This window comes from Phycodurus eques, chromosome 6 (assembly GCF_024500275.1).
Source record: "Phycodurus eques isolate BA_2022a chromosome 6, UOR_Pequ_1.1, whole genome shotgun sequence".
In the NCBI taxonomy this organism is placed as follows: Eukaryota; Metazoa; Chordata; class Actinopteri; order Syngnathiformes; family Syngnathidae; genus Phycodurus; species Phycodurus eques.
This window is the reverse complement of record NC_084530.1, coordinates 20118403-20129684: the sequence shown is the minus strand read 5'-3', so window position 1 is coordinate 20129684 and position 11282 is coordinate 20118403. Positions and strand designations below refer to the sequence as shown.

Genomic DNA, 11282 nt, shown 5'->3' with positions numbered 1-11282 from the left:
CGTATTTTCATTTACAAACAGTGCACTTGTTTTTGGTTAGGTTTTCCGTGTTCCACTCAGAATTAAATAAAAGGTGCACGTTTGTGTATCGGAGCGAAAATGCATGGAGTGTGTTCATGCGTTTGAATAAGGCCTCAGGTTATTAGGTTTCCCCATCTGTTTCCCCTCGCACGCACACACGCACGCACGCACACACAGTGTGTGCCCCTATTGGGCCTGCAAGTGTGCACACATGCATACATTTGTCCACATTATATGCTAGTAGCCCATTTTCTGCATGCCTACCACAAATGTTGAATGTTATGTGTCAGAAGTTAAAAAATAGAAGTATCAACCCAAAATAAAATACGGTAATACAAATAATTATAATCATCATCATCAAAACATTGATAAAGCATCTATGTATCTAAAAAATAAATAAAATCTATGTATATCTTGTTTTTAAGTCAATTTGATCTTCGCTTATCTACAACTAGCACACGTGCCGCTATTCTGTTTTTCTATGAGGTTTCCTTGTCACCAATGACTTGGAGTTGACCCTCAATGTTGTGTAATACACTGCCCCCTACTGGTTTGGTGTGTTCTGCCTGTCATGCATGCTTTCATTAATCCAGGGACAATATGTAGTTAAAACGCTGCCTGCAATATTTGAATGTAGCCTCATTTCAGTCCCCGGCCCCGCCGCCTTGCATCTCTGCCCAAACAAATGCCCCCAACTACACAAACTGTCCGCCTCAGAGTACATCTCAGTTGTTACTTCGCTTGCCCTCCGCCATTGACACGTACTCCTTAACATTTAATTCCCTAACCTCCTAAAATCGGTTATACAAGTGAAAAGATGTTCACGAACACACATGGTAACCATTATGCCTCAGAATCAAACGCACAATCCCTTGTCAGGAAATCAAACACACTTTTTATTTTTATTTTATTTTTATTTTTTTGCACACACCTGGTAAAAATTTCCCAACCTGAGTGAACCTTGTGTCCTATAAATCCGCGAGCTTAATGCTGGATTTGACAATGAAAGAAAATGTTGTTGTTGATATTGTTTCCAAACCTGCAGCAGTGTTTTACTGGAATAATTTATATGATAAAATATAGACCGGAGGATTACTTGGCTTTTGCCTTGAAAATATTTACTTTAAAACAACGTGAGAGAGGTCACCTTCAGGATACTTCATAGGTGCTACCCTGTCAAGACCAAGTGACCAAAATACAACATTAACATTGTGCTAATGCAGAGGAATCAATGTCCCATTTGTTCTGGGACTATACTTACTGACATTTTTTGGACTGACCTGAATGATTTTATCAATTACAAATTTAAACCTACTATAAAAATAAATGTTAGATATGTACTATTTGGAATGTCAAAATTGAACAAAATACAATTGGATAAGGCAGTGGTTCTCAACTTTTTTACACAAGTACCACAAAACATTTATTGGCTATCCAAGTACCACTAAAAAGACATTACATAAAACATTAAAATACAGGAATGCAGTAGGCCTAAATGTTTATCAAAAACGAGGCTGTATACCTACATATGTAATATTACAGGAAAAAAGATGTCTTAATTGTCTTAATTTTGTCTTGTCTTAATTTTGGCAAAGTGTTTAAAATATTACTGTTATTGTATCTGGACGACAGAAGAACCCCGTAGCTTTTCGGACCAGAAGACGCTGTAATGACTGCAATTTACATTAAGGAAATAACCTTAAGCCCCTTTCTCCCCTGTATTTTTGTTGTCATTTATATGTGTGTAGACCCCATAATCTGTACTGTCCTATCAAGCTTGTATTCAATTATGTTTGTTATTAAAAAAGTAAAAAAAATAAAAAATTTTAAGACTGAAGGAGTCACCGAAAGGTATAAACGTGGCTGTTCATGGACAAAGCACCTATTGTGAATTTTGCCAATAAGCTCCTAGTTAGAGAATAGCAAGTTGTGCAAACAATCATGAAACATTCAACAGTCGGGCATGTCAAAGGTCGTGGTCAAGTGCATCTTAGTTTCACCCTGAAAGCCGAAAGGCGGATATTGTACGTACATTTTGTTTTGACTTGCCGTGTAGACGTTCAGCGAGTTCGAGATCGAGCAGCACCAAGAGTGCGCCTACGACCACCTGGAGGCCTTCGACGGCGATGGTGACGCAGCAGCCATCTTGGGGCGGTTATGCGGCAATAAGATTCCCGAGCCGCTGGTGTCCACAGGCCAACCGGATGTACCTCAGATTCATCTCCGACGCCTCGGTGCAGCGGAAGGGCTTCCAGGCCACTCACGCCACCGGTACAGTAAAAAAAAAACAACAACAAAAACGCAAGTCAATCTTTGGCTTTCTTGGACAATGTCTACATCTACTGACCAAAACGAAAAGCACACCGGGCTTGAAAAGCAGCGGTGGTCAATCTTTTTCCTCTTCAAAGTCATTGAAATCTTTATCATGTCCTCCGAGGATATGCTGAAGTTATGAAAAAGTATTATACCTAAAACCACCGATTTAAAGCAGCTAAATGCAGTAAATTGAACCTAAAAGCAGCTTCAGTGACGGCATCCTGCTTTCGTTGTGACCTATTTTACGGGGACTGGGCCCTCATGGCCAGTAGTGTGCTGCCCCCTACAGGTTCCGAGTGTAACCTCGTTTTTCGCGGTTAATGGGGACCAGAACCCCCGCGAAAGGTGAAAAACTGCGAAGTAGGATTTGCCCCCCCCAGGAAATTTTGTGTATGTGTATGTGGGTACCAGACTGTTTAAAATGTGTAAACAGTATTTATACTTTACATATTTGAGACAAAGATTACCACAGTACACGTATTTACTTAAATCTTTCACTATAAAACCTTATACAGTAATTAACATTGATCAACATTGCCTTCTGAGAGAGGCAAAGAGTCTTGCGTTGGTGGCGGAGGAGAGGCTCTCACTTGACTCGTAGAGGCTTTAGGTTCACTCGGAGACTCTTCTGCTGTTGGCGCTGATGGTGTAGCTGGGGTTTTCCCTTGGAGAAAAACATGGTCCTGGGTAGTTGTTGTGTCTTTGTTTTTTCTTTTGCTTCAAAATTCCCCTGTACAAGGACGTAACCCCGTCTCTTATTACGCGGAGTTACCACACTGTTTCGCTTCCTTATTGAAGCAGTTTTGCGGATGTTTGCTTCCTCTTTCTTGATGTACCGCACTGTAGATTCATTCACGCCATAATGCCGTGCCACAGATGCATAACTTCTGCCCTCTTTGGTCATATCTAAAAGTTTCACTTTTTCGCTGATGGTCATCATCTTCTTCTTCCTCTTGGGCCACCCCGGAGGAAGCTTTCGCAGTGGCACAGCGCTTAGGCGCCATTGTAAGGGCTTAACTAATCAAAAAAGGTTATCGCTTAAACAAAAAAAGTTAGCACGAACACAACACTAAGATACAGTATGCGAGACAGTTAACAGCGTGGACGAGACGGGCGAGACACAACAAGGGAAGATGCTGCGTGAGGCTGCGATGATGCGCAGCCAATCAGCTGATAAATCCACTCGTGCTCTCATTGGTCGATGTCGCGCCGGGAACCAATCACGCGCCTTGTATGAGTGCCCGTGGCACGTACAGTACAGTACAGGCATGTAGAAAGCCTCTGAGTCAACTCGTCTCTTTGTTTGGCATGCAGGGAAACCTTCTCTCTCATGCATCAACATGAAACAACGCGTCTTTCCGCAATATGGCTGCCGATATGGCTGTATTTTTTCATTTTTATTTTTGGATGAATTTATTTGTTTTTTTGATGAATATTCTCAACTCAACTTTATTTCTAGAGCACATTAAATGTCCCATATTTTGGCTATTTCGACCTCCAAAGAGTGACTCTGTAACATGGACTTAGTGTAAAAGTGTCAATTTCATTAAAAAAAAAAAAAACCTTGGTTTTGTCATACGAGTGTCCAGAAAAGGCCCCTCTGACAGCTATTTCTGTTGGACTCAGCTTTGTATCCTCTTTGTTCATATTTGGCTAAGACCGCCCCTTCTCTGCTGTTGCCACACGTGTTTGTTATGTTGACATATATGTAAGTCCTCTCTCTGATATTTCATGTTTAAAGTGTTTGTTAATGTATAAATTCTTCAATTTAAAAAATAATACAGTACAGTACATTAAAAAATAAACAGTAATAAGTTTATGTATTTCTTTGTACAAAAACTAAATATCTTGATTTAATTTGAACATTTCCATTTTCGTTTTTACTTTTAGGTACATTTTGTAAAAAAAAAAAAAATGTTCCAATCAGGAAAATAAATGTAGTGTCAGTGTTTTTTGTTAATTCCCAAAATGTGTGTACTGTGTACAAATAAAGCCTCCCCCATAATATTTAATTTGCATTTTAATTGTTAAATTTTCAATATTTTATATTTAAATAAAAACAATGAAAATGTAATTAATCCAAAAAAGTCCATTTGTACACTTACGATAATTAAATGGAATATTTTACAGTTCACACCCGGCTCAGCACTGACTGCTGAGCCCATTTGAACATTGTTGCTAATCAAAACAGCAGCACCGTAGGACATAAACAGTCGGAATTCAAGTGTGCCGTCTTAATATATTGTTTAGTATTACTCCATCAATGTACCAAATTAGGGCACTACCACCTGCAGTCGCGTCAGTAAACCCCAAAAATGTGAAATTTTCCCAGTTTTATCGAACGCATCATTGGTGACTTGTCGTGTGCGCAGAGTGCGGCGGTCGTCTGAAGGCGGACGCCCGACAGAAGAACTTGTACTCGCACGCCCAGTTCGGGGACAACAACTACCCAGGCCACAGTGACTGCGAGTGGCTGCTGACATCCGAGCAGGGCTACGGCATCGAACTCAGCTTCGTTACCTTCGAGGTGGAGGAGGAGGCCGACTGCGGCTATGACTTTATTGAACTCTACAACGGCTATGACGCCGATTCGCACAGGCTGGGGCGATTCTGCGGCTCGGGGGTAAGAAAGCGCAGAGAACATATGCTAATATTTGCAAATAGCTTATTTGGGAGAAGGCCTTAATTTATACAAATTAATGTATTATTATATTTTAAAAAGACAAAAAAAAAAAAATACAATTTAAAAAATATTTATTAGGAAGGAGGCATTTTTTAAATGTTTTATTCAGTATAATTAAATTTATTATTAATATTTTGTATGTATTATGTGTTGGGGATCAGCACAAACACATTCCTGGAATGATATTTCTAGGTTTAAGTCTATTTAATTTTTCATTAGTATCTTATATTGCTATTAGTATGTGCTAAATTAAAAATAACTAAATGTAATAAAAAATGTTATATTAGAGAGGTCTTAATTTGTACGATGCATTTTAATATTATTTGTTTTAATTTAATTTATTATTTTAATTGTATTGTATCTTGTTTAAAATTAAAATGTAAAACATTTTATTATCTTATTATTGTGACTATATTTTTAGAAAATGTTTTATTTTTGTCTTTTTTTATTAAACATTTCAAATGTAAAACATTTTAACAAAGATTTAATTACATTAAAAAATGTAGTATTCACAGGCCTTCATTATTTTGACTGTAATTTTTAAATTTCTATTTTTATTTAAGTGTATTTTACATATTATTTTATTTAAAAATGTAATTTTAAATGTGAACTGTACAAAATAAAAAATATTTGGGAAGAGGCCTTTTTTGTACTTTTTGCAGGAATACTTTTTCTTTTCATTCAATTCAATGTTAGTATTTTCTATTGTAGTATTTGTATTTTAAGAATTTTAACATTTTCATGCAAATAAAATATTATTGCACCTGTCTAAACACTTTTAAATAACATTATTTCTTGGATTTAATAAAATGTATCATTTTCAATGTATTTTAAAAAATGTAAAAAACTAAACTACAATTTCAAATTAATGATGATGAAAAGCAGCCATTAATTTAAGGGAGTATTTGCTACAGTATTTGTTCAGGTGGATGGCGCAACTTGTGACTAATTAAGACATTATGTCTATTTACGTAACAGCCACTATTTGAGGAAATAGTATTCTTATATAATTAACAGTAAATTGGCGTTAACGTAGAGAATGTTTTCCCTTCCGACAGCCCAGGGAGGGAATCTATTCGCCCAGCGACGCCTTGCTGATCCGTTTCCATAGTGATGACACCATCAGCAAAAAGGGCTTCCACATCCGCTACTCCAGCACCAAGTTCCAGGAGAGCCTTCACGCCAGGAAATGACCTCCCGAAAACCTCCTCATGGACCCAGCCCATCACATGGATGTGGGCCGAGATATCTCCCCCAAGAAGAACGCCAGGGCGGAATTACACAGAGAATTGCAGACATTTCCCGCCTACGTCAAAGTTGCTCATTGGATTTGGCAACTACAAACTGTGGATGAACTAAAGAACCTGAAAAATTGGAAAATGCATCGAGCATTTAAGTATCCTCCATTCTTGAACTGTACAGATTATTGCAAGACTATTGATTTTATTGCTTCCCCCCCCGCCCCCATTTCCTCGACAAGCAGACATTTTTACCGCCTCCAGAATGGCTTCAGATGTCTTGTGCTGACGTTTAAGTATGTATATACGTGTGCGTGTGTGCGCGCGTGTGCATAGAGAGAAAAGATATGTGAAAAAATGATCAGATCTCCGCTAAGGCCAAACAATCCAAAATGTCTGCTTGACTGGCGGTGCAATTCCACTCCAGTACTGTAGGCGGTGGTAATGCGCATTACAAACTGGGTGCTCTTTGCCATCAAACAGTTTGTATTACCACATTTGCATCCGCTGGATTTGTTGGGTCACTGCCCCACTTGGCCCCTAAGTAAGCAGACTGTAACAGTGAAAAAGTTAAAAAAATATATATATTATGTGTCAATGCCCTGTTTATCCGCAAAGCAAGGAGAGTGTAACGGCCCAAAAAGTAGGGAAAAAATCTGGCTGGTCACTGCCCCCCATTGTCCTTAATGCAAATGAACTGTAACAGCACAAAAAGTAAAAAAAAAAAAAAAAATCTGATGAGTCACTGGCCATGACTGAATGGCGGAAAAGTGGACAAAAATATCTTGTGGGTCACTACTCCATTTGTCCCCGATGCAAGCGGACAGTACCAGCAAAAAAAGTGGGGGGGAAAAAGAGGTCGCTGCCCCACTGAGCCCCAATATAAGCAAAGCAAACTGTTAACTACGACAAAAACTCTGCTTGTATCTGTCCCAGCTACAAGCAGAGTTTCACAGCCAATGGTGGAAAAATACAGAGTAGGTATAAATAGTCTACACACTACTACTCAAAGGCCATTTTTTGTGATATGCACTTTAAGATACAATTGCGAAAATGTCAGGAAAAGCCTATTAGAACTCCTGAACTTTATTTCAGGTAAAATAGAGCCACTTTAAAACTTTTAAATGTGATTCTGAACACAGCCACATCCTGACTTTGAAGAGAGTGTGCACACTTGTGCAAACACATTATGTCAGTTGTTAATTTTTATTTCCCGTTTCAAAAAGAGGTTGTAAGAGTTGTAGAGGTTATAGGTCACATTAACAGTGGAAAACGTTTTGAAATGATTCATCTTGGTCTAATTCTTTCTTTATTAAAACCTGGCACTTGAACAGGGGTGTGTAGACTTTTGTATCCGCTGTATATGGTGGGTCACTGCCCCGCGGACTATCAAGTAAAAAAAAAAAAAAAAAAATCTGCTGATTGCTGCCACCTCTTGGGCCCGACGTGAGTGTAATCTAATGCAATTCCACTCCAGTCCTGCGGGTGGTAGTAATACACATTACAAAGTGGGTGCCAATCACTTTTCACCACAACCCCATCTGCTGGATCTGGTGGGTCACTGGCCTATTTGGCCGCCATGCAAGCAGACTGAATTGGCCCTAAAAGTGGCAAAATAATTCAAGGACGCAATTAAATTTAATAGTTTAACTAGTTATGTATTTGTGTGTAATCATGTTAACTAACAGAGAAAGTGCAATGAAAATGTAGCATAATTCACATTTCAGAGGTAACAAACGGAGAAAGTGAACCCTTTCATTAAATTTGTTTTTTTTTTTCCCCTCAAATTTTTGGGGTGGCTATGGAAAAGGAATATCTGTTAGTGCTACAAGAACGGGCGTGATGGACAACACTAGCCCTGTGGAACTACTTCATTGCCTTAGTACTTCATGGATGCTTGGTGTGTCACGTTTTCATGTTTGAATGGTTTTGGGTTTTAAAAAAAAAAAGAGAAAAAAAGGAAAAGAAAGGATGGAATAGTATATAAGAAGGAAGAAGTATTAGGGCAACACTGAAAAAACATTACACTACAAGAATTAAATCTTTTTTTAAGAATAGTCTTTTTTTTCCCTCCCAAGAATTACAACAATTTACAATATTTTGACTTATTTATTTATTTTTTAAAAATATGACTGTAAGATTATGGCTCCCCGAATAGAAAAATATTCCCCCAAAAAATTTATTGAAGACTACAAATTTGTTAACAAAGTATTATATTTTTTTCTTGGAAAATACTTTTTATTAAGACATTTTCTAAAAAATAATTTCAAAAATAAATTTTAATAAGATGACCACTTTTTTTCTTTGAAGAAATTTGACTACGATTTTGACTAAATTCTTGATAAAACATGACTATTCTCGAAAGTTTACGACTTTTTTTCTCAAAAACATACAAGTTTATTCTTGAAAAAATTTTTGTTAGATTCTTTTAAGATTATATTTTATTTTTGCAAAAACATATAATTTTATTGTCCAATGTTGCGACTTTATTCTCCAACAAAAACAAAGTTTCTGACTTTTTTTTAATTTGTGTATGTCACACAAATCTGGTGAGACTGATTTTATTCTTGAGAAAATATAACTATTTGCGTAAAATTACGACTTTTTCCTCAAAAACATTTTATTAAAAAAAAAAATCTATTTTATTCTTGTACGAGTATCACTTTTTTCGTGGAAAAAAAATATAACTTTATTCTTGAAATGTACAGCTTTATTATTGAAAAAAGATTACGACTTTTTTTGCGACAAAACGTAATTTTGACTCCAAAATATTACGACTTTTCTCCAACAAAAATAACAAAAGTTTCTGACTTTTTTGTTTAGAAAAAATACTGTCTTTAATTTGTGTTACAGTAGAACTTTTTGACTTCTTGAAAACATTTTGAAAAAAAATAAGACAGTTTTATTTATGTATGATAATTTTTTTTTTTCTCGAAAAAAAATACAACTATGATCACATAAAAGCCCCACGCTCCTCAAACTAAATCTGATTATTGTCAGGTTACAGTGCTTTTTCTTGAATAGATTCCACTTAATTTTCAAATATTTACACCATTTTTCTCCAAAAAATAAAAATTCCTTTGACTTAATTCTCGTAAACGGTAAATAGGTTTTTACTTGTATAGTGCTGTTCTACCTTCTAGGTACTCAAAGCGCTTTCCTCAGCTACTGATGACGCGGCATCAGGAGCAACTTGGGATTCAGTGTCCTGCTCAAGGACACTTCGACCTGGTCTCAAGGGCTGAGGGTTGAATCTATAACCTTCGGGGTGGGAGACAACCACTCTCCCACCTGAGCCATGTAAGATTGGGACTTTGCTTTCTAAATTATTCAAATTTATTTTCGTAAGATTGCAACTCAAATTCTTTACTACCCCAAAAATTTTGAAAAACAAAACAAAACAAGACTTTCTCATGAAATACGTAATTCGTGTATTGTTATACCTTTTTTCTCGAAAAAAAATCTCATAAGATTACGATGATTTTCTCCCCCCCAAAAATATGACTACTGTATTCTCATAAGGTTACAATACTTTCTCTTGAAAATTGTGCCTTCATTCATGTAACATCATGCCATATTTCTCCAAAAATACAAATTCATTGATGAACGTATGCCTTTATACTTGTACGATGTATTGAAAATATTTAATTACATTCTCGTAGGATTAGGACTTTTTCTTGAAAAAATAGCAAAAAATGATTTATTCCCATAAACATTATGACTTTTGCTTCTCAAAAAATGTTATGCAATTTACTCGTATTGTGTATTAAGTAGTACTGTATATATATATATTTTCCTTTCAGAGTGGCCCTAATACTCCTTAGTGTCCTTTTGTAGCTGCTCTACATGCTTATGATCCAAACCCATTCATGTGCATTTCCCTGCACATTCCCTTCCTGTATATTGTACTTCAGTGTGTAATAGGAGATGATATATAAAGCGCGCATGTGTGTATGTAAAAGGTTTTTAAGTGGAATGACAACAAATCGACCTACGTGCCAAGCTTGAGAAAATCCCCATCCAGTGTTTTATTATTATTATTATTATTAAAAGTCTGTGTCTGTGACGCCGACATGTAATGTCCTCTCCATCATTAAATACACACAGGTTGAAAAGAGCTGTGAATGTATGACTTACCTTTTTTGGACCAATTACAGTTACAATTTTAGAGCCAAAATGGATAACCTAAAAAAGCCAAGAAAGGGCTTGAAAACAATAAAAATATAATAATTAACTATGTTAAAAGTGCATTAAAGTGGTGTATCAATATAATAAGTATAATACACGTACAGTGGATACAAAGTCTACATACTGCATTATTTTCAAATGTTAGGTTTTTGTCATCAAAAAAAAAAACAATGAGACCAAGATAAATCATTTAAAACCATTTTCCACTAGAACATCAAGACTCCAGCACGCCTGTGACCCTAATGAGGATAAGCGGTACAGAAAATGGATGGATGTTTATTTTTACTTCTCCAAATGATTTTTTTTTTCAGATCACCTTAATGGTGGAAAACGTTTTAAAATTATTTATCTTGGTCTCAATTTTGAAATCATAAAAACCTGGCATTTGAACAGGGGTGTCCAAACGTTTTACTGTATATCCACTGTATGTATACACAGTATATGCAGCTCAAAATGTTGTTGTTTTTTTTTAATTTAGAGACCAAATTAACAGTGGACCTTTTTTGGTATGTAGACCATTTTTAATTTTCTGAAAATAAACGTTCAAAATGAGAATGTTTGTATTTGAAATTTGGAAGTTACGTTGTCAGTAGTTTATCGACTAAAACATACATTATTTGTAATTCAAACATATACCTATAAATAGAAAAATCTGTGAAAATGATCATTTTACAGTGCTCTTTTCCAGAGGTTTATATATACATTTTTTTAAATTCAGTATATTATTATGCACAGGTACTACAATATTAACTTATTTCGGCTCTTTACTTTGCCTCCACCTGTTGTCCATCCGGAGTACTGCAATGATTTTTTTTTTCCACCCTTCAAGCACAAAA

At 36.1% G+C, this 11282-nt stretch overlaps 1 protein-coding gene across 1 annotated transcript in view; it reads left to right on the top strand.

Moving 5' to 3' along the window:
* The window catches only part of LOC133403816 (dorsal-ventral patterning tolloid-like protein 1), a 59822-nt gene extending 49492 nt beyond the window's left edge, over positions 1-10330 (top strand). The window contains 4 exon segments of the mRNA XM_061679114.1: positions 2078-2218; positions 2220-2292; positions 4710-4960; positions 6079-10330. Of these exon segments, the coding sequence (XP_061535098.1) occupies positions 2078-2218; positions 2220-2292; positions 4710-4960; positions 6079-6213 (600 nt within the window). The 3' untranslated portion in view covers positions 6214-10330.
* Positions 10331-11282: the final 952 nt, after the last annotated feature.